Source organism: Amblyraja radiata, chromosome 4, assembly GCF_010909765.2.
Source record: "Amblyraja radiata isolate CabotCenter1 chromosome 4, sAmbRad1.1.pri, whole genome shotgun sequence".
Lineage (NCBI taxonomy): Eukaryota > Metazoa > Chordata > Chondrichthyes > Rajiformes > Rajidae > Amblyraja > Amblyraja radiata.
The window spans coordinates 112,875,841-112,900,546 of NC_045959.1; the positions used below are offsets into that span (position 1 = coordinate 112,875,841).

The 24,706-nt window shown below is 42.8% G+C and overlaps 1 protein-coding gene across 3 annotated transcripts in view; it reads right to left on the reverse strand.

The window, feature by feature from the left end:
• The window catches only part of oxr1 (oxidation resistance 1), a 420,907-nt gene that overhangs the window by 139,873 nt on the left and 256,328 nt on the right, over window positions 1–24,706 (reverse strand). For all 3 annotated transcript variants that reach the window (XM_033020271.1, XM_033020272.1, XM_033020274.1), the window contains 2 exons: window positions 18,085–18,192; window positions 15,660–15,773 (listed from right to left, as the gene is read on the reverse strand). In XM_033020271.1, coding sequence (XP_032876162.1) covers window positions 15,660–15,773; window positions 18,085–18,192 — 222 coding nt within the window. The remainder of the gene's footprint in view (window positions 1–15,659; window positions 15,774–18,084; window positions 18,193–24,706) is intronic.

Consider the following 24,706-nt stretch of genomic DNA (forward strand, 5'->3'; position numbering starts at 1 on the left):
ATTTTATAATTTTATATGTTTCAATAAGATCCCCCTCATCCTTCTAAACTCCAGTGAATACAAGCCAAGTCTTTTCAATCTTTCCTCATAAGTCAGTCCCGCCATCCCAGGGATCAATCTCGTGAACCTACGCTGCACTGCCTCAATCACAAGGATGTCCTTCCTCAAATTAGGAGACCAAAACTGTATGCAATACTCCAGATGTGATCTTACCAGAGCCCTATACAACTGCAGAAGAACCTCTCTACTCCAATACTGAAATCCTCTTGTTATGAAGGCCAACATGCCATTAGCTTTCTTCACTGCCTGCTGTACCTGCACGCCAACTTTCAGTGCCCGGTGTACAAGGACACCCAGGTCTCGCTGTACCTCCCCCTTACCTAACCTAACCCCATTGAGATAACAATCTGCCCCCTTGTTTTTGCCACCAAAGTGGATAACCTCACATTTATCTATATTATACTGCATCTGCCATGCATCTGCCCACTCACTCAACCTGTCCAGGTCACCCTGCAGCCTCTTGGCGTCCTCGTCGCAGCTCACACTACCACCCAGATTTGTGTCATCCTCAAACTTATAGATGTTACATTTAATTCCCTTATCTAAATCATTAATATATATGGTAAACAACTGGGGTCCCTGCACCGAGCCTTGCGGCACCTCACTAGTCACTGCCTGCCAATCTGAAAATGACCCGTTAATTCCTACTCTTTGCTTCCTGTCTGCCAACCAGTTCTTTATCCATGTCAATACACTACCCGCAATGCCATGTGCTCTAATTTTGCACACTAATCTCGTGTGGGACCTTGTCAAAGGCTTCTTGAAAGTCCAGATACACCACATCCACTGGCTCTCCATTATCCATTCTACTTGTTATAAACTCAAAAAATTCCAAAAGGTCATTCAAGCATGATTTCCCCTTCGTAAATCCACGCTGACTTTGACCGATTCTAACACTGATTTCCAAATGCGCTGCTTTTTAATAACACCGTTAATAAACAACTCCAGCATCTTCCGGGTGTGAAATGAGGGTAGAAGCAATAGGTAGCAAGGTGAAAAGTAAAAGTGGCAGGCAGACAAATCCAGGGCAAAAATCAAAAAGGGCCACTTTTCAACATAATTGTATAAGGGGTAAGAGTGTTGTAAAAACAAGCATTCGTAATAAGGTGGATGAGTTGAATGTGCAGATAGCTATTAATGACTATGATATAGTTGGGATCACGGAGACATGGCTCCAGGGTGACCAATGCTGGGAGCTGAACATCCAAAAATATTCAATATTCAGGAGGGATAGACAGAAAGGAAAAGGAGGTGGGGTAGCTTTGCTGGTTAGAGAGGAGATTAACGCAATAGAAAGGAAGGACATTAGCTTGGAGGATGTGGAATCGATATGGGTAGAGCTGCGAAACACTAAGGGGCAGAAAACGTTAGTGGGAGTTGTGTACAGGCCACCTAACAGCGGAGTTGGGGATGGCATCAAACAGGAAATTAGAAATGCGTGCAACAAAGGTAAAACAGTTATAATGGGTGACTTCAATTTACATATAGATTGGGTGAATCAAATTGGCAAGGGTGCTGAGGAAGAGGATTTCTTGGAATGTATGCGGGATAGTTTTCTAAACCAACATGTAGAGGAACCAACGAGAGAGCAGGGTATTCTAGACTGGGTATTGAGTAATGAGGAAGGGTTAGTTAGTAGGCTTGTTGTGCATGGTCTCTTGGGCAAGAGTGACCATAATATGGTTGAGTTCTTCATTAGGATGGAGAGTGACATTGTTAATTCAGAAACAAGGGTCCTGAACTTGAAGAAAGGTTACTTTGAAGGTATGAGACGTGAATTGGCCAAGATAGACTGGCAATTGATTCTTAAAGGGTTTACGGTGGATGTGCAATGGAAGGTATTTAAAGACTGCATGGATGAGCTGCAACAATTGTTCATCCCAGTTTGCAAAAGAATAAATCAGGGAAGGTAGTGCATCCGTGGATAACAAGGGAAATCAGGGATAGTATCAAAACAAAAGATGAAGCATACAAATTAGCCAGCAAAAGCAGCCAAACAGATGACTGGGAGAAATTCAGTCCAGCAGATGAGGACAAAAGGCTTAATTAGGAAAGGGAAAATAGATTATGAAAGAAAACTGGCAGGGAACATAATAACTGACTGCAAAAGTTTTTATAGATATGTGAAGAGATAAAGATTAGTTAAAACAAATGTAGGTCCCTTGCAGTCAGAAACAGGTGAATTGATCATGGGGAACAAAGACATGGCAGACCAATTGAATAACTACTTTGGTTCTGTCTTCACTAAGGAAGACATAAATAATCTGCCGGAAATAGCTGGGGACCGGGGGTCAAATGAGATGGAGGAACTGAGTGAAATCCAGGTTAGCCGGGAAGTGGTGTTAGGTAAATTGAATGGATTAAAGGCCGATAAATCCCCAGGGCCAGATAGGCTGCATCCCAGAGTACTTAAGGAAGTAGCCGCAGAAATAGTGGATGCATTAGTGATAATTTTTCAAAACTCTTTAGATTCTGGAGTAGTTCCTGAGGATTGGAGGGTAGCTAATGTAACCCCACTTTTTAAAAAGGGAGGGAGAGAGAAAACTGGGAATTACAGACCAGTTAGTCTAACATCGGTAGTGGGGAAACTGCTAGAATCAGTTATTAAAGATGGGATAGCAGCACATTTGGAAAGTGGTGAAATCATTGGACAAAGTCAGCATGAAAGGTAAATCATGTCTGACGAATCTTATAGAATTTTTCGAGGATGTAACTAGTAGAGTGGATAAGGGAGAACCAGTGGATGTGTTATATCTGGACTTTCAGAAGGCCTTCGACAAGGTCCCACATAAGAGATTAGTATACAAACTTAAAGCACACGGTATTGGGCGTTCGGTATTGATGTGGATAGAGAACTGGCTGGCAGACAGGATGCAAAGAGTAGGAATAAACGGGTCCTTTTCACAATGGCAGGCAGTGACTAGTGGGGTACCGCAAGGCTCAGTGCTGGGAACCCAGCTATTTACAATATATATTAATGATTTGGATGAGGGAATTGAATGCAACATCTCCAAGTTTGCGGATGACACAAAGCTGGGGGGCAGTGTTAGCTGTGAGGAGGATGCTAGGAGGCTGCAAGGTGACTTGGATAGGCTGGGTGAGTGGGCAAATGCATGGCAGATGCAGTATAACGTGGATAAATGTGAGGTTATCCACTTTGGCGGCAAAAACAGGAAAGTAGACTATTATCTGAATGGTGGCCATTAGGAAAAGGGGAGATGCAACGAGACCTGGGTGTCATGGTACACCAGTCATTAAAAGTAGGCATGCAGGTGCAGCAGGCAGTGAAGAAAGCGAATGGTATTCATAGCAAAAGGATTTGAGTATAGGAGCAGGGAGGTTCTACTGCAGTTGTACAGGGTCTTGCTGAGACCACACCTGGAGTATTGCGTACAGTTTTGGTCTCCTAATCTGAGGAAAGACATTCTTGCCATAGAGGGAGTACAGAGAAGGTTCTCCAGACTGATTCCTGGGATATCAGGACTTTCATATGAAGAAAGACTGGATAGACTTGGCTTGTACTCGCTAAAATTTAGATGATCAACAACTCTCTCTTGATAGTATCCTGAGAACTGGCCTCCACCTCCACAGGCAGAGAATTCCACAGACTCACTATTCTCTGTGTGAAAAAGTGTTTCCTCATCTCCGTTCTAAGTGGCTTACCCCTTATTCTTAAACTGTGGCCCCTGGTTCTGGACTCCCCCAACATCAGCAACATGTTTCCTGCCTCTAGCCTGTCCAAACCCTTAATAATCTTATATGTTTCAAGAAGATTCCCTCTCATCCTTCTAAATTCCAGAGTATACAAGCGCAGCTGCTCCAATCTCTCCGCATATGACCGTCCTGCCATCCCGGGATTAACCTTGTGAACCTACATTGCACTCCCTCAAAAGCAAGAATGTCCTTCCTCAAATTTGGAGACCAAAACTGCACACATTTGAAATGTTCGTCATCTCTATCTCCGCAGCTCTCCAAGTTACAAAATTACCAAATATTTAAGATGAAAGGGGAAATATTTAATAGGAACCCGAGGAGCAAAGTTTTTACTCAGTGGGTGTGGGTATATGGAACGAACTGCCAGAGGCGGGTAGTTGATGCAGGTACTATAACGATATTTAAACAATGCTGGACAAGGAGATGGATAGGAACGGTTTAGAGGGATATGGACCAAATATAAGCAAAAGGGTCTAGCTTGGATAGGCCAGTTTGGTTGGCATGGACAAGTTGGGCCAAAGGGCCTGTTTCCATGCTGTATGATGCCACGATTATAATTGTGAATTCCAAAGATTCACTGCTCTCCAAATTAGGTAACTGCTTACTCTGAAACCACATGCTCGTTTTATATATCACTTGAAATAGTATCTAGCATGTCAAACCCCCTAAATGTAATTAGAGTCATACGTTGTATTCACTGGAGTTTAGAAGAATTAAGAGAAGGACATTATAATTTAAGATGGTTGTGTATTTTTGAAACATGTAAAATGAGAACCAATGTAAAATATTGTGTCTCAGTTTTGGGAGTTAAATTATGGAACGGGCTTAGTGATGAGTTGAAATTTTGTAGTTCTCTGTCGAGTTTCAAAAAAGCCTTAAAATGTAAAACAATTAAGGATTATAATGTAAAATGTAAAATAAGTAAGGATTACAATTTAGAATAAGTTTTCTTTTTTTTCTTTCCTTTGTAATGCTGATATTCTGGGTTATCTTATGGATTGTATAGGATAGGCAAAAATAAGCTTTGTGGCTTCAGCCTATTCCTCTTTCGGTCATTGATTATGTGAACGTTGTGTGAAATGGATACAGTGTTGGTTCATATTCACACAGATTATAAAGTTTTGTTTCTTTTTAATGTATGACCGAAATAACCTATTCATTCATTCAGGATGAGGGGATATCTTATAGAAACATATAAAATTATAAAAGGACTGGTCAAGCTAGATGCAGGAAAAATGTTCCCAATGTTGGGCGAGTCCAAAACCAGAGGCCACAGTCTTAGAATAAAGGGGAGGTCATTTAAGACTGAGGTGAGAAAAAACGTTTTCACCCAGAGTTGAGAATTTGTGGAATTCCCTGCCACAGAGGGCAGTGGAGGCCAAATCACTGGATGGATTTAAGAGAGAGTTAGATAGAGCTCTCGGGGCTAGTGGAATCAAGAGATATGTAGTTGTGGCTCGAAGGGAGACACTTTTAAGAATCCAGACATCTTTTAATAAGCCAGAGATACACAGCTGTGAAGTTTAGCGGGCATTTAGCGATTTTCCTTGGTTCTGAAAACACGTGCGTACGTTTTTTTCCCCCCAATGAGCCAATGAAAATGCCCGGTCAGCAAAGGCAATTAACTAAAACTACCTACGACTAGCACGACTACCTACAACTACATGGCGACCCCACTACAACTACACCTACGACTACAAAAGTATAGATTTTATCCATGACGACCAATTTTTGGTTGCAGAAAATTTTTCAACAAAAATTTGCGGCGACGATGCTGAGGCCGCGACTAGTTTCCAGAATGCGGGAACTCCTCGCGACCATGAAGGAGACTCACCAGAGACCACCAGCGAACATGTGGCGAGCGCAGAGTCTCCTGCACTCGCCTAAAAAGTCGCCTAAGTGGGACAGGCCCTTAAGATTTTCCCTGGTGCTCTGGTTTTCTTGCAAAAAGACATGGGGAGAGTAGGTTAATTGGTATTGTAAATTGCCCCAGTGTGTGGGTGTGTGATAAGAATTGGGGGGGTTAGAAAAAGTTAATGGGAATGCGGGGAGAATAACTTGGGAATAGTGTAAAAGGATGTTTTATGCTTGATGCAGAACCAGACAAAGAGCCACATTTCCATGTTGTACCACTGGGATTCCACGAGATCTGAGATTTATTATGACAATATTATGGCAAAAGGACTGTGATAAACAATATTTGAGAAGTTCATGCAGAAAACTGGGGCATGGTAAGAAAATCAACTTTTGCACAATTACAACCATTGCGAATATAAGCACTGAAATCAGGTGTCAATTTTTAAGTGACATGATGCTCTTCGTTTATCCCAAAACAAAAATTGAGCTGGAAAAGAATAACAAGGAAACACAAGATCACAGTGTGAGCATCTGCTCCACAAGCAGGTGCTCTCCAAGAAACAAATGCAGAAAACACCAATGGAGTTCAAACAAACCACTAATTCCTATTATTTTTCAAAATGCAATATTCTTAAGATTACATTAACGCCAGTCACAAGTGAGATCAGGAAACACCCCCCCAACCACACAAAAAACATTAAAATCTGGAATACATTTTTGTAAAAAGGCTGGATGCAGGGACAGACTACTGAAATATTTAAACTTGAAATTCAGAGATTTATGTCAAGTATTTAGAGAGATCTTATAGAGTTTTTCGAGGATGTAACTAGTAGAGTAGATAAGGGAGAACCAGTGGATGTGATATATCTGGACTTTCAGAAGGCTTTCGACAAGGTCCCACATAAGAGATTAGTATACAAACTTAGTATTGATGTGGATAGAGAACTGGCTGGCAAACAAGAAGCAAAGAGTAGGAGTAAACGGGTCCTTTTCAGAATGGCAGGCAGTGACTAGTGGGGTACCGCAAGGCTCAGTGCTGGGACCCCAGCTATTTACAATATATATTAATGATTTGGACGAGGGAATTGAATGCAACATCTCCAAGTTTGCGGATGACACGAAGCTGGGGGGCAGTGTTAGCCGTGAGGAGGATGCTAGGAGGCTGCAAGGTGACTTGGATAGGCTGGGTGAGTGGGCAAATGCATGGCAGATGCAGTATAATGTGCATAAATGTGAGGTTAACCACTTTGGCGGCAAAAACAGGAAAGTAGACTATTATCTAAATGGTGGCCGATTAGGAAAAGGGGAGTTGCAATGAGACCTGGGTGTCATGGTACACCAGTCATTGAAAGTAGGCAAGGTACACAAAATTGCTGGGGAAACTCAGCGGGTGCAGCAGCATCTATGGAGTTTTTTTTTTTCTTGGTGGAATTAAGGTAGGCCAGGAATTTTTTATTTAAGAGGTTTTTTTTCTTGAAAGTAGGCATGCAGGTGCAGCAGGCAGTGAAGAAAGCAAATGGTATGTTAGCATTCATAGCAAAAGGATTTGAGTATAGGAGCAGGGAGGTTCTACTGCAGTTGTACTTGGTGAGACCACACCTGGAGTATTGCGTACAGTTTTGGTCTCCAAATCTGAGGAAAGACATTCTTGCCATAGAGGGAGTACAGAGAAGGTTAACCAGACTGATTCCTGGGATGTCAGGACTTTCATATGAAGAAAGACTGGATAGACTCGGCTTGTACTCGCTCGAATTTAGGAGATTGAGGGGGGATCTTATAGAAACTTACAAAATTCTTAAGGGGTTGGACAGGCTAGATGCAGGAAGATTGTTCCCGATGTTGGGGAAGTCCAGGACAAGGGATCACAGTTTGAGGATAGAGGGGAAATCCTTTGGGACCGAGATGAGAAAAACATTTTTCACACAGAGAGTGGAGAATCTCTGGAACTCTCTGCCACAGAAGGTAGTTGAGGTCAGTTCATTGGCTATATTTAAGAGGGAGTTAGATGTGGCCCTTGTGGCTAAAGGGATCAGGGGGTATGGAGAGAAGGCAGGTACAGGATACTGAGTTGGATGATCAGCCATGATCATATTGAATCGAAGGCTCGAAGGGCCGAATAGCCTACTCCTGCACCTATTTTCTATGTTTCTATGTTTCTATGTGGAACAAAGATGAGCAAACAGAATTGGTGTGCAAATCCAGCCTACATGAAGAGCAAGAGAGGCTTGATCAATTGCACAGCACACTCTAGATTCACAAGCTGGGTGGCAGTGTGAACTGTGAAAAGGATGCTATGAGGATGCAGGGTGACTTGGACATGTTGGGTGAGTGGGCAGATGCATGGCAGATGCAGAATAATAGCAGAAAATGCTGGCAAAACACAGCAAGTAAGGCATCATCACTTGCAGAAAGAGAAACAATTAACATTGCTGTTCGAAACCCTTCAATAGAACTAATTAGTTAGTTTGGTCAGTTAGTTAGTTTAGTTTATTGTCACATGTACTAGCATACAGTGAAAAGCTTTTGTTGCGTGCTAACCATTCAGCGGAAAGACAATACCTGATTACAATTGAGCCATCCACAGTATAGAGATACGTGATAAAGGGAATAACGTGAATAATGCTTAGTGCAAGATAAGGTCCAGTAAAGTCCAATCATAGTCCAAGGATTTCCAATGAGGTAAATAGTAGCTCAGGACCGTTCTCTAGTTGGCGATAGGATGGTTCAGTTGCCTGATAACAGCTAGGAACTGTCCACCAATCTGGAGGTGTGCATTTTCACACTTCTATAACTTTTGCCCGATGGGAGAGGGGACAAGAGGAAGTGGCTGTGGTGAGACTTGTCCTTGATCATTCTGGAAGGTTTGCAAAGACATTGTGAGGTGTAAAATAAGTCATCTCTAACTCTTCAAATGCTTTGTTAAACAGATGTGGAACACAATGTTCTTAGATGCTCACTACAATCACTGCTACTGATCTCGAGAGTGTAATAACTACCTATGATACAAACCATGAGCAGCTCAGTGCACCATGCCTTTAGAGGTTGGAATGTGCTGCCACTGCCTGAACCATTATAGAGAATTCCTTTTGGTAATGTTTAAAGTGGGTCTCAGATCTTGATATCATCTGCTGTATGCACCTGAATTCAACAATCATCATGAAACAGGATGGTGAGAATGGGGGCACAGACCATACAACATCTACTATCTGGCTATGTCAGTAGCTCTGAGCTTCAGATCAACACTCCACTCCTCAAACTCAGAATACATACGGAATACATGGCCACTTCCACCGTTTGGAAGTGGAAGGGTAAATGACAATGTACTGGCACACAGTTACAATTGGCAATTGTCAACAGTATCAAGTGGAAACATCTATATTTTCCTTTGACATTGATTTTATTGGTTTATTGCTCTGATCCCCAAAAGATAGCATGCTGGAGATCATCATTGATCTAATTTCATGGCAATATCTCACCATGGACAAGGCATGTCTCTGACTAATGGGATATTCTCTCCAGCTCCCAAGACCCAGTAAAGTGCTTTCTTGTCCAGAAAAATGTAGTCCACTTCACTGCCACTTCAGGAGTAAACTGAATCAACATTATGGCCTACAAATAACAAAATATCTGCAGAATAGACCATGTAACAAATGGCAAAGCAACAAAGGTTCTTCTCCATCATAATATGTAAATGCTAGGGAGATAAGTGGACTACAAAATGCTCAACATTCTCATGTTGAGATATGTTCCCATTTTCCTGTGTACTTACTCATTCATGATGTTGTAGCTGCCCTGTAAAACCACTGCTGGGTGTTTATGCACCATCAATAATGGCAATTAGGCATGAGCAACAGATGCTGGCTGATAATAAATAAAGAAAAAGTCAAATCTTGGTGAGACAGTCTCCATTTCTCCAAGAACCATCCATCGATTCCTTCTGCATGAATAATGAAAGCCAGAACCAAACAAATGAACATGTCAAACACATATATCTGAACAAGACCAAAATTGTGCAATAGACGTGCCCCTCTCACTGTTCATCTGTGAACATTGACACAGAGCTCTTCACCGCTTCCATGGTGTAAAAGATAGGCTTTGGGCTCCACACAAAGCAATGTACATTTAAGTGGAACATCACCCATGCCTCTGGGCATCGCATGCAGGCCTTTACGAAAACTGGACAAGGCACCATGGGCCTCTTTGTGAATGTTCATTAGGTCTCCTATTATTCGGTCTCCTCTTTGGAGTCTTCCAGAACAAAACTGGTATACTTATTGGGGGTTCAGTATTGATGTGGATAGAGAACTGGCTGGCAGACAGGAAGCAAAGAGTAGGAGTAAACGGGTCCTTTTCACAATGGCAGGCAGTGACTAGTGGGGTACCGCAAGGCTCAGTGCTGGGACCCCAGCTATTTACAATATATATTAATGATTTGGACGAGGGAATTGAATTCAACATCTCCAAGTTTGCGGATGACACAAAGCTGGGGGGCAGTGTTAGCTGTGAGGAGGATGCTAGGAGGCTACAAGGTGACTTGGATAGGCTGGGTGAGTGGGCAAATGCATGGCAGATGCAGTATAATGTGGATAAATGTGAGGCTATCCACTGGTGGCAAAAACAGGAAAGTAGACTATTATCTGAATGGTGGCCGATTAGGAAAAGGGGAGATGCAACGAGACCTGGGTGGCATGGTACACCAGTCATTGAAAGTAGGCACGCAGGTGCAGCAGGCAGTGAAGAAAGTGAATGGTATGTTAGCATTCATAGCAAAAGGATGTGAGTATAGGAGCAGGGAGGTTCTACTGCAGTTGTACAGGGCCTTGGTGAGACAACTGGAGTTTTGCGTACAGTTTTGGTCTCCTAATCTGAGTAAAGACATTCTTGCCATAGAGGGAGTACAGAGAAGGTTCACCAGACTGATTCCTGGGATGTCAGGACTTTCATATGAAGAAAGACTGGATAGACTCGGCATGTACTCGCTAGAATTTAGGAGATTGAGGGGGGATCTTATAGAAACTTACAAAATTCTTAAGGGGTTGGACAGGCTAGATGCAGGAAGATTGTTCCCGATGTTGGGGAAGTCCAGAACAAGGGGTCACAGTTTAAGGATAAGGGGGAAATCTTTTAGGACCGAGATGAGAAAAACATTTTTCACACAGAGAGTGGTGAATCTCTGGAATTCTCTGCCACAGAAGGTAGTTGAGGCCAGTTCATTGGCTATATTTAAGAGGGAGTTAGATGTGGCCCCTGTGGCTAAAGGGATCAGGGGGTATGGAGAGAAGGCAGGTACAGGATACTGAGTTGGATGATCAGCCATGAAGGGTAGGCTCGAAGGGCCGAATGGCCTACTCCTGCACCTATTTTCTATGTTTCTACTTCCTTGCCCCTGGATGACATGGCATATGAGCTACCATTAAACATGGCATGGGTGTATTTTACTCATTATTAATGACTCAGAAAGTGCAACTCTGAACTATCCTCTAAACGGAAGCACGTTTAAATTATCTGCATGTTACGATGCAGGAGAGATGGTATGATGGGGGCAGAGGTAGAGTGTGAGTAGGATGATTACAACCTGTTATGTTCAATAACTTTGATCGTCGACAAGTACTCAGCTGAAATATCCAGATCTGACCCAAATCTTTTTGACAGCTATTGCTATTCATTGAATGAAGCAACAACATTGGGTCAGCCAAAACAAGGACGCTTGACTTTAGTAGATGGAAAAGAAGATAATCCTCTGCTGACCATATGGGCTTGTATGGTTGCAAGCACATGATCAACAGCAACATCTCCTCCATTGCCTTCTCTGCAAAGGCTCTCGATTTCTATCGTTAAATTCCTTTGCCTCACTTCCTCTCTTCTCTCCCTTAAGATATACTAATTAAAACTTACCTCCTTGACCAAATCTTTAAATGTCTGCCCCAATATCTTCATGCAATTCTGTTTCAGTCCTCCTGCAAATTTCCCTGGGATCTTTGGCATTGATATAAATTTATTTCAAAATAGACTTTATTCGAGAAATAAATATATACAATACATGATCCTTACAAAACTCCATCCGACATTCTCGGAGGCTATACATACATACAATACAGTTTCCCCAAATCACAAATGTATCCCCCCACCCTTGCCACTCATGTGGCCCACTGGTGTGGGATCCCTTCCCTTATTTTGAGGGGCATCTCCACCACACCCTGCCCCCCATGTCCAGCAGCGGAAAGTCCCTAGACTGTGGTCCTCCCCCACCGAGCCTTGGCGCTGGCTGCACCGAGCTTCAGTGCATCCCTCAGCACGTCTGCAGTCTGCAGCGGGCCAGTCGGCAACATTCCCCGACAGACATCTCGCTCCGCTGGGTGGTCAACAACGCTCGGGCAGACCAAAGAGCGTCTTTCACCGAGTTGATGACCTTCCAGCAGCACTTGATGTCAGTCTCTGAATTCGTCCCTGGGAACAGTCCGTAAATCAGAGTGACGGAGTTGTTCGGAATAAACCGTGACAGGAACCCTTGCAGACATTTCCAGAATCTCTTTGTGAATCCACACTCTGCAAAAGAGGTGGGCAACCGTCTCCTCTCCATAACAGCCGTAGAGAAATTTGTGGATGAAATTGTCCTTGTGACTTAAGTAAAAGAGAGCTGAAGGTGCAAATGCTGTTCAATACAGATACTATTGTCCAAGACTGAGACAATGACACTTCTTGTCTACATTGCAGCCCAAAGAGCATTTGCACCGATGATTAAACCACGTATTGCAAAAATGATCGTAAGGATGGACAATAAATGTTCAGATTAATTTATAACACGTCACAACTTGTTCCATTTCACTATATAATCACAATTCCCTTTGATGAGAACCATCAATTTCTGTACATTATAATTTGGAAACAAAATGCATGCTGACAGCAACTACAATCACAAAGTCATTGAAGGGCTTCCGGAACACATGTCATACCAAATTAGTGCTCGCGTACTTCCTATTTGCCAATTTCTTGCTGCTCAGGCGAATATATTTAGAAACACACACCAGGAAGTGCAAACACTTGCTAATAAGATGCTGAAGAGCAAGCAGCACAGCTTCTTTTAACAGACACTCGCCTGAGCAAACTGCAATCATGAAATGAATGGCTTTTCAATCCAACGCCAGGAATAGAAAGCAGCTGAAAGTCTGCAAGTGCCTAATTACAAGGTCAATACATTTCACTGTTCACTGACAAGTACCACTTCTAATTGAAATCAATAGATTGGAACTTAAGCAGGTAAATCGAGCACATACATTTAAAAAGAAAGCCCAGTAAACAAATGTAAAATTCTACCTCAGCTTCAATGATAAATCCTTAATACAACTGGTCATGAAACATGCATCAATCTTTGTTCTGAAATGATCCATTAACCTACCCAATTTTTTGGGATAAGACTTACATAAGCCTGTGGGAAGAAACACTTCCTCACATCATGGCAGAACTAAGCAGCTTTATTGTTAAGGTAATGTCTTCTTCTTCTGGACCATCAGATTAAATAGTTGCTTCCTTTCTATTAATTAAAATACAAACAGTATAGCACAAGACCATGCCCTTTCTAAATTCCTCCTCGTCTCTTTTCTAAAGGTACTTCCTTTTATTCCAAGGCTGTGTCCTCTTGTCCTAGACTCTCCCACAAGTGGATACATCCTTTCCACACCCACTCCATCCAGGCCTTTCATTATTCGGTAAGTTTCAATGAGTCACAAGTCACTGGCAGCCAATCAGAAGAGGCACCCTTCATTCCGACTCTTTGCCATCTGCCATTCAGCCAATGTTCTATCCATGCTAGTATCTTCCCTCTACTACCATGAGCTGGCATCTTGTTTAGCAGCCTCACATTCGGCACTTTATCAAAGGGCTTCTGAAAATCCAAGTAAACAACATCCACTGACTCTCCTTTGTCTGTCCTGCTACTTCCTTCCTTCTAGTGGAGGAAGGGGAAGACAGGGCGGTGGGGAGAGGCGTTTGTAGAAGTTACCTAAAATTGGAGAATTCAATGTTCATACCTTTCGGTTGCAAGCTACCCAAGGTTGTCTTCATCCGATTTCTGTGTGGCCTCCTCCATCAATGGAGAATGCGCAGGACAGAAAGGTCAGTATGGGAAGTGGAGTTAAAGTAGTAACTGGGAGATCCAGTGGGCCTTGGTGGACCGAACGTAGTGTTCATTGCAACGGTCGCCAGGCCTATGCTTGGTCTCGCCAATGTACAGGAGCCCACATCGAAAACACAGATTAAGATGAGGTTAGAGGAGGTGCACATGACCCCCCCCCCCCCTTCTCACCTGGAAGGATTGCTGGGATCTCTGGATCCCCTTGCAGGGGAAAGTACCTGGAGAGGGAAATCTCTGCAGAAGGCGGAAAGGGGCAGAGACAGGAAGATGTGACTAGTTGTGGGATCACTTTGGAGGTAATGGAAATGCCGGAGAATGATGTGTCGGATGCGGAGGCTGGTGGGGTGAAAGGTGATGAACAGGGGGAACTTTATCCTTATTGAGTCTCAGGAGAGGGGGAGCGAGAGAAGAACTCCGGGACACAGAAGAGATGTGGGTCAGGGATCCATCTATGACAGTGAAGGGGAAACCACATACATCAAAGAATGAGGACATCTTGTCCTCGTATGGAAAACCTCATCATGGGAGCAGATGCGGCAGAGACGGACAAATTGAGAGTAGCGGATAGTATCTTGCAAGAGGCAAGGCTGGAGAAAATGGAGTCAGGATAACTGTGGGAGTCTGGAGGTTTATAATAGACCTCTCCTGTGATGGAGACCGAGAGATCAGGAAAGATCTCATCCCTTCCCACCCAAAACACCTCCCTCTCCCCCTGCGCCATTAAAAGTCTGTTAACCAACTTGACAGTTCGCAACTATGTATCCTTCTTGGGCTCACAATCCATCTCTATCCGGTAAATGACCTATCAAGGAACCTCCTTGCCTGAGGTCATTTGTTGCCGGCCCTGATTGTCGCTTCCTGTTCTTTTCCCTACTCTGCCAACTACTATCAGTCTGAAGAAGGGTCCCGACCCGAAACATCAGTTGCCCATTTCTCCAGAGATGCTGCAAGATCTGCTGAATTACTCCAGCATTTGTTTATCTATCTCTAAGAATCCTCTCCAATAGCTTCCTTACTACTGATATCAGGCTCAGCCACCTAGCTGGATTATCCCTTGTACCCTTCTCTGGGGCCGTGCCTAGTGATGATCCCCTTCAATGCCCCAAGAATCACCTATCTTGCCTCTCTCAATGACCTGGAAGAGATCCCACCGGGCTTTGGGTATTTATTCACCTTAATATTCTTTAATGGACTCAACATCACCATTTCTTAATTGCTGCATGCCTCAGAATATTTGCATATCCCATACTAATTTACTATCCTCCATGTCCTTCTCCTTATTGAATTCCTTCAATCATTTTATACACATCAGTGAAATGATCATTTAATCATCTACTTGTAAAAAAAAACACAAATATAATTGGTAAAATGGAAAGCAAAATGGTCCTTGATATTTGTTTAATTTTGGTCTCACTATTTCCTCCATTACAATTTAAAAAGAAACACTAAATCTGATTGATGACTCAGAAAGTGCAACTCAACTCCAAACTATCCTTCACAGCCCATAAAATTAATCAGATGCATCGACACAGGCACTGCACCTTCTCATGGTTTCGCTGTTGGAACATGTGCAAGTGGCATTTTCCTCCCTTGGAATTATATTTTGCCTTTCCTTGCATCCTTAACTTATGAAATCCAGTGCTTAGCATACACTCAAAGCCATTTCCTTATCTAGAAAGATAACATCAGCCAGGTCTAACTTTAAGTATCCCACATTTTACCTTGGCATCCACTTTCACTTGATTTTAAAAAAAATGTTTGTTATATTCCAGATTAATTCTTGTATTTTCATTTTTTTAAGATGCCCCCATTTCTCACAGTGCTTTCTTTACATCTTTGAGGCAGTAGAATCTCAAGTATTCATTGCAGATTATAATTCTTTCTCTCAGGTCCTTACCAAAGGTTTCTCAAACTCTATTTCTGAAGAGGTTGCAGACAATGGGCTGACAGGACTCAGTGATGGCGAACTTTCCACACTGGAGATATAGTCTGGATCAGGAACGTAGAAATTCTGCAGAAGATAAGAGTGAATATAAAAGAACCAATTCAGCAACTTAATTATAAACCACTGTGGGATGTATACTATTCCCATGTTTTGATGAAGTACTCAAATTAGGATCCCATCTTCTACTTAAATAATGTTAACACAATGTAGCTTTATGACTATTGTTTGCATGTTTCTTGGCAGCACAATGGGCCGGGCCGTGTGGTATTAACCCAAATTAACTATTGCTACTGGCGGGAATATGCAACTGAACTTGGAATAAGGGCAGAAGAAGAGGCAAGAGTGGACATTGGACCTTTGGAAAATGATACTGGCGTAGTAGTTATGGGGAAAACAGAAATGACAGAGAAATATGTTTTTTGTGTCAGTTTTGACAGCAGAAGATACCAGCAACGTGCCAGAAATTCAAAAGAACCAGGGTGCAGAAGTTAGTGAACCTGCTATTACTTAGGAGAAGATGCATGGGAAGCTGAAAGGTCTGAAAGAGGAAAAGTTACCTGGACCAGACGGATTACACCCCAGGGTTCTGAAAGAGGTAGCCTTCGAGATTGTGGAGATATTAATAGTGATCTTTCAAGAATCACTAAAGCTGGGAGTTGTCCAAGGAGACTGGAAAATTGCAAATGTTACTTTGTTGTTCAAGAAGGGAGCGAGGCAAATGAGGAGAAACTATAGACTATGACCCTGACTTCAGCAGTTGGTAAGATTTTACAGTTCATTATTAAGGATGAATAGCACATGATAAATTAAGCTGAAGTCAGCATGGTTTTGTGAAAGGGAGATCTTGCCTGACAAATCTGTTGGAATTCTTTGAGGAAGTAAATAGCAGGACAGACAAAGGAGAGTCAGTGAATATTGTTTATGTGAATATTCAGATGGCCTTTGATAAGATGCTGCACCTGAGGCTGCTAAACAAAATGAGCATTAAAGGGAAGAAACTAACAGGAATAGCAGGTTGGCAGGATGGCAGAAGACAAAGAGTGGGAATAAAAGGGCCTTTTTCTGGTTGACTTCCAGTGACTAGTCTAGTTCCACAGGGGTCGGTGTTGGGTCCGTTGCTCTTCCCGTTCTATAATAATAATAATTTGGATGAGGGAATGGAAGGTTTTGTGGCCAAGTTTGCGGAGATAAATGGATGGACGCATAGTGTAGAGAAAGCTGGGAGTCTGCAGAAGGACCTAAGCAGGTTGTGAGATTGGGCAAAGAAGTGGCAGATAGAATAGAGCGCAGCAAAATGTGCAGTCATGCAAGAATAGGAATAAAGCCATAGACTATTTTCTAAATGGAGAGAGGATTCTGAAATTGGAGGAGCAAAGGGACTTGGTGCAGGATTCCCAAAAGGTTAATTTGCATGTTGAATCAGAAGTGAGGAAGGCAAATGCAATGCTAGGATTTATTTCGAGAGGATGAAAATATAAAAACAGGGATGCAATTCTGAGAATTTATGAGGAACTGGTCAGATCGCATTTAGAGCATTGTGAACAGTTTTGGGCCCCAAACCTGAGGAAGGATGTGCTGGCATTAGAGAGGGTCCAGAGGAGATTAAAGAGAATGATTCCGTGGATTATTGGGTTAATGCATGATGAATGTTTGACGACACTGGGCCTGAACTCGCTGGAGTTTAGAAGGATGAGGGCGGACTTCACTGAAACTTACCACATAGTGAATGGCCTGGATAGAATGGATGTGAAGAGGATGTTTCCACTAGTAGCAGAGTCTAGGACCAGAGGGCACAGCCTCAGAATAAAAGGACGTACCTTTAGAAAGGAAATGAGGAGTAATTTCTTTAGTCTTTAGAGGGTAGTGAATCTACGGAATTCATTGCCAAAGGGCTCTGGAGACCACCATTGGGTATTTTTAAAGTGGATATTGACAGGTACTTGATTAGTAAGGGTGTCTAAGGTTACGGGAAGAAGGTAGGAGAATGGGGTTGAGAGGGAAAGATAGATCCGCCATGATTAAATAGTGGAATAAGCTCGGTGGGCGGAATGGCCTAAATCTGCTCCTCTCACTTATGAACTTATAAATGTTCCCCGTCCAATTAAATATAATGAAATTTTGGTTGCTGGTCGGATGCACATGATAGAAGTACATAACAATGTTCAAGGAACAAAAGGATATTTCATTCTTCACCCTAATCACTGCCTGTATGCTCTTTATATGTTAAACATGTGAGAAATTATGTTAATCTAAGACAATGGATAAAGTAACTCTGCATTTCTATAAACCATAACTAGTTGCATTATATACTTTACGCATTATCTATTAAATTTAAAAAAACAGCTTGTTTATATGATTGCAGCAAAGAGCTCATTACCTGGCCTGGAACAACAGCTCGCGAGAACAATTTATTCAGTTGCACAAGCTCATTAGGTGTCGTGTCAAATTTGAGTGCGATGCTATTCAAAGAGTCCCTCGATTCAACCTACGTCAGAAAACCAGTGGTTATTCAACGAATCATAGAAAACACAAATACAAAAGCAGGTAACTTGGCCCATCGCATCTGTGCAATGTTCTAGACTCCCAAATCTCACCTTTCAGCATTAGGACTGTAGCCCTACAGGACACAACTACAAGTGTATGTCTAGGTATTCTCTAAATGTCATTAAGAGTATAGTGAAGATTTACGAGGATGTTGCCTGGACTTGATGGCCCGAGTGAAAGGGAGAGGTTGGGCAGGCTAGGACTTTATTCCTTGGGCCGAAGGACCTGTTTCCATGCTGTATGACCCTATAACAATAATATACTAATGATAATGCATCAGAGTTAAAGACATTGGATTTGTGGTAAATAACCAAGGGCTTTGATTTTTTTTGTACAACAGAACCTCAGATTTTATTTTAATTGCAACAGGTTAAGACATTTAATGTGGGGTATTTAAGACCACATCTTCATTAAAATGACAACTTCAGACAGAACCTTTATGATCCAGCAGGGGGAGGTGGTGAGTTCTGTCCTTGGGCAGGTTTGCTTTCTGAAATCAAGATGGGCATCTCTTCAAATCCCGAATCTTAATTGTAAAACATTATCTTTTTCATATTAACAGGTTTGATGAACATATTGGAATGTTAATTTATATGTTGATCATATCCATTAAACAATGTTAACGCCGTTATACTTGTAATGCTTCCTTGCCTACAATACTGAAAATTCCTACACTGCCATAAGTCTGAAACTGTAAGTGGGCCACTCACTCCTTTGTAAATATGGTGATCATCTGCACTTAGACATCTTAAGGGCCTGTCCCACTTACGCAACCTTTTCGGTGACTGCCGGCATCTGTCATAGGTCGCCGAAAATGTTCAACATGTTGAAAATTCAGCGGTGACCAGAGAGACGCTACGACTCTTTGGGTGACTAGGAGACCTCTCACGACCATACAGGCGACCCCCTGGTGACACCCCGCGACATGTCACCAGGGGTCGCCTGGATGGTCGTTAGAGGTCTCCTAGTCACCCAAAGAGTCGTAGCGTCTTTCTGGTCGTCGCTGAATTTTCAACATGAAAATTTTCGGGGACCTATGACGGGTGCCGGCAGTCGCCGAAAAGGTTGCGTAAGTGGGACAGGCCTTTAGCTGTCTCAAAATACTGCAAGGAATCGAATATCCATTCAGCATGTCTGATGTGTCTATCAGTGATAAGTAACTGTTGGCAATAGAAAAAAAGATATTGAAGCCCATCCTTGCACAACTACAACCTCCTGCCTTTTGCAGTAACTAAGATGCAGCAGTGATATTTGCATGCATGGGTATACATGTGCCACAAGAGAGAATGCAAATCGCTATCTTTGTAATATTTGTAAGGGTGCAAGAGTCACATAGACATGGTCAGAACAAATGTAATTGTGCATGACTGGGAAGTATATAAGCATCCCTATAAAACCTGCAGCTTCTTCTGAAATTTGCACAGGTACTTGGAAAGGGAGAGGGTGCCAAGCAAATGGATGCAGGGGTACAGATGGCAAAAGTGAAATTGCGGTCAGCCATGCGAGATGTAAATAAAACAGCAGTTGACTGCACCTGGAGTGCTGTGCTCTGGTATAGACGCTGTCCGCCAGGCCCAAATGCAAATGCAATGCCGGACAGAGAACAAAGTTGACACCAAAACTGGAGGAGACTGGACGTTGATAGCACAGACCATCGACCAGGGTTGATTTCTTTGGAACACAGAAGACTGCGAGGAAAATTTAGTGGGCGAAATGTATCAGAAGCCCAGACAAGTCAAATAGTGGAGTTATTAACCTGAGCAAGGAGGTAAGTAACTAAGTGATGAGATTGGTAATAGGCGAGAGGGAGCTGAGTAATAAGTTATTTAATTGAAAAAATGTTGGCTCAATGCCTTAAAAATCCGCAACTCGTCAAGGAAGCATCTGGACAAGCACAAAGTGCTTTGAGTTATGTACCAGGAGCAGGGAAGCAGGATTACCCCAAATCCCAATTTTGGCATTGTGATCTGCTCGACCACTTTCTGTGCTGCAAATTTCTAAACTTCTACAAAGTGTGTCATTCGATAAGTGGCCGCAAGGTTGGTAAATGGAAAGAATTGCTGCCATGATGGTATTTACCCTCAGAGAAGATTGAGGAGATTCATTCAAGAATCAGTAGCTGATATGCATGAAGACTAAAGGGGTTGGACACCTAATCTCAAGCAGCATTCACACATGTGGAAATGGATCACCGTGAGGACAATGAGGACTATTTGGCAATCAGTCAAGTGTCACCAGAGGCTGCGTACTGCGCTGGAGTAAACCAAGCTCCTGTGTTTGGGAGAAAGATTTTTTACCTTCTAATCATTAATAATTCATGTCGTGCTGCAGTTGATGTGTGCTTGAGAGTGACTAAAGGCTCACGAGCAGCCCTAAAGTATAGTAATCTCATAAACAAACCAGCAAGCACATGAGTGAGATCAGAATGACTGCACGGCAAAACCCCGATGCTGACAGCCTGGAGACAAATCTTGTTTCCTTGAGTTGGTCGGCATATCCGGAACAAAGAAGGACCCAGCATGGAGGGACCACCATGGGGGAGGGGAGAGAACAAAAGGGGAACTTGCGCAAGGAGGGGAAAGGGGGGGGGGGGGGGGGGAAGCGTTTGTAACTTTGTAAGCGCCCTTTATGGGCAACTATTTGCATACCATGTGACAATAAAGTATTCAATTCAATTCAAGTCAATTAGCTTCCTTTGACCAACCTGAAGCAGGGAGCCTGCAGCTGACATTTGTACATGCAGGAAAAGACACAGTATGAGAGAGAGACTGCTTGCCGAAGATTCTAGTGCATTTGGCAGACTGCACAATCTCAATTTAAAGAAGCCTTTCCTGATCTTCCTTAAGCTCCTTGTGGTGTCGGTGTTCTCATTATGGCTCTTCTGCTGCATCATTTGGAGTTCCCAGAGACCACGAGGTGGCTATCAACTTGAATGACTGCATAACACATATTAACCATGAGGACATTCCCATGATGGTTGTGCAGCAGCTGCACACTGGGAGAATGGAATCGACTGCTATGAAAGCATAGCTCAATGTTATGAAGAACCACTGAAAGAAACAACATTGTAGTGTTTGTATGCCAATACGTTTGGCAAACCTGTAAATCTTCATGACTAGTTGGCCTAATCCTGTTGTCTGAGGGAAAGGTATGGAAAATCTTCTCTCCTTGATTATGAATCATCAGTGACCTCCCATTGCAGCTGGCTGAGACCTGAAACGAGCTTGAGGTTTGGAAGTAACCAGGATTTATCTGCACGAGTAGCTCCAGTGAATGAGTGCTCAATGTTACAGTGGGTCAGCAAAGGTCACACATCTCATGAGAGCTGTCTTGTCGCCTGCGTGTACATTCCTCCGCAGAGTTGTCCAGATACGAGGGTAGTGTCCTTAAAACTTTGGATAAATAATAATTTTAATGATGAGTTCTTTCATATTTCCTCCCATATGGTCCCCATGGCTACCAACCTCTGTGGTCTGCAAGAATCCACTTCCTCATTGTCCAACAGGAGAAGCAGCAGTGAAAGTGCAAGGAAGGCTCAGTGCTGTTTGCAGGCAATCTGTACATAAGCACTCCACTGCAGAGTGCACACTGACCTACATATTACAGCATTAGAGGGAGCTCCAAATAGAGCAATCTCATCGGCCCCATCCTCCCTCTAATTTCCTAATAACCCTGCAATTTATTCTTTCTATCATCCCATTAATTCCCCTTTGATTCTCTTAACGAAATGATAAGTGTTTGATGGCTCTGGGCCTGTACTCGCTAGAGGTTAGAAGGATGAGGGGAGACCCCATTGACACTTACCGATTAGTGAAAGGCCTAGATAAAGTGGATGTGGAGAGGATGTTTCCACTAGTGGGAGAGTCTAGGGCCAGAGGGCACATCCTCAGAATAAAAGGACATACCTTTAGAAAGCAGAGGATGGGGAATTTCTTTAGTCAGAGTTTGGTGAATCTGTGTAATTCATTGTCTAGTCTTTGGTTATTTTTAAAGTGGAGATTGACAGGTTCAAGATTAATAAGAATATTAAAGATTACAGGGAGAAGGCAGGAGAATGTTGAGAGAGAAAGATAGATTAGTCATGATTGAATGGCGGAGTGGACTTGACTCGATGGGTTGAATGATCTAATTCTACTCCTCTTATTGACAAACTTACTACTTACCTCAACAAGGGATGTTTTACAGTAACCATATAACCATATAACAATTACAGCACGGAAACAGGCCATCTCGACCCTTCTAGTCCGTGCCGAACACATAATCTCCCCTAGTCCCATATACCTGCGCTCAGACCATAACCCTCCATTCCTTTCCCATCCATATAACTATCCAATTTATTTTTAAATGATAAAAACGAACCTGCCTCCACCACCTTCACTGGAAGCTCATTCCACACAGCTACCACTCTCTGAGTAAAGAAGTTCCCCCTCATGTTACCCCTAAACTTCAGTCCCTTAATTCTCAGTAGCCAATGAATCTACCATCACATCTTTAATGTGTGGGAAGAAACGGGAACACCTGGAAGGAAACCCATGCAGTCACAGGGAGAACTTGCACACTCCAAACAGACAGTCCTCGAGATCAGGATCAAGTGCTGAAGCCGAGAGGCCTCAACATCAATGGCTATGGAGCAGCCTGGCACAGAGTTCCAGGAAAGAAGTGTTTGTACACATTGTTGGCTTTGTAAATAATGTTTATTCAGAGTCATAGAAGTATACAGAACAGACTCTTCAGCCTAACTCATTCCTGCCAACCATGTTATCTACCCAAGCTTGCATTTGACCTATGTCCCTCTAAACCTTTTCTAACCATGCACCTGCCTAAATATCTGTGTAACTGTACAAGCCTTTGCAGCTTCAGTTGGCAGCTCATTCCATGTACCCAAAACACTCCATTTGAAAAAGATGTCCCTCAGGTCTCTATTACATATTGCCATTCTCACCTCAATTCTGTACCCTTTAGTTTTACATCCCCTGCCCTTGGAAAAAGACTGTGACAATATTTACACCCTTCGTGATTTTATACATCTCTTTAATGTCAACCCTCAATCTACTGCACTCCAGGGAAATAAGCCCCATCAATTTCTTCCTTATAATTCAAACCTTCTGTAACATTCTGTAAATTTTATCTGCATCCTTTCCAGTTAAATGACACCTTCCTGCAGCAGGGCAACCGGAATTGCACAAAGTACTCCAAAGCGTGTTCTTGTCTGACTTGTACAGTGGTAACACAATGTCCCAATTCCTGTATTCACTGATGGAGACAAGCAGACCATCGTCGACATGAGTTAGCACATCAAGAAGACTATATCTCTAAAGAAGGGTCTCAACTCAAATTGTCACCTATTCCATTTCCCCATAGATGCTGCCTGACCTGCTGAGTTACTCCAGCTTTTTGTGTCTATATATCTACACCCTCAGGTTTCTCTGTTCTGTAACACTATCCAGGATCCTGCCATTTACGGTGCAAGACATTCCCTGGTTTTAACTTATCAAAGATCAATTACCTCGTACTTGCCCGAGTTAAATTCCATCTGGCATTTTTTGCCCAACTTCCGCAGTTCATCCACATCCTATTGCAACATTAAATAACGATATTCACAGTTCACTATAGCACAATGTTGGCATTATCCACAAACCTATTAACGATGTTAATGACATTATTATCCAAATTACTAATATCGATGACAAACACCAGTGGACCCCACATAGATCCCTACATCACACCACTGGATACAAGCCTCCAAATTCTCTGCACAAAAAAAACAAAATACCCTCCATTATCACCCTCTGACTCCTTCCACCAAGCCAATTTAGTATCCAATTGGCTAGCTCACCCTGGATTCCATGTGATCTAATCTTCTGGACTCGCCAACCGAGCGGGATGTTGTCAGAGGCCTTGCTAAAGACTACATAGACAACATCCACTGCCCCTGTCTTCATCAATGCGGCATAAGGACAGCACAGTGGCACAGCTGGCAGAGCTTCTGCTTCACAGTGCCAGAGACCCAGGTTCGATTCTGACCTCGGGTGCTGTTTGTGTGGCATTTGCACATTCTCCCTGTGGTGGAAGGGTTTGGATTTCCGCCGGGTGCTCCGGTTTCCTTCCACATCCCAAAGACGTACACGTATTGTAGATTAATTGGCCTCTGTAAATTGCCCCCCAGTGTGTAGGAAGTAAATGAGAACTGTATAAGAGGGATAATGTAGAATCAGTGTGAGTGGGTGATCAATGGCTAGCAATGGGTCGAAGGACCTGTTTTTATGCTGTACCTCTAAACTCTAAGTACTATTCATTTGAAAAAAATCTCAATCAAATTAGAAACAATTGAGCAAATGTGGTTAGATTCTACTACCGCAGAGGGCTAGAAACCAGCATTGATCACAGCATCAGGTGAACGTTTCATGTTGGCAGGACATTTCCACCAACTGAACCCCCCAACAAACATGGAGATT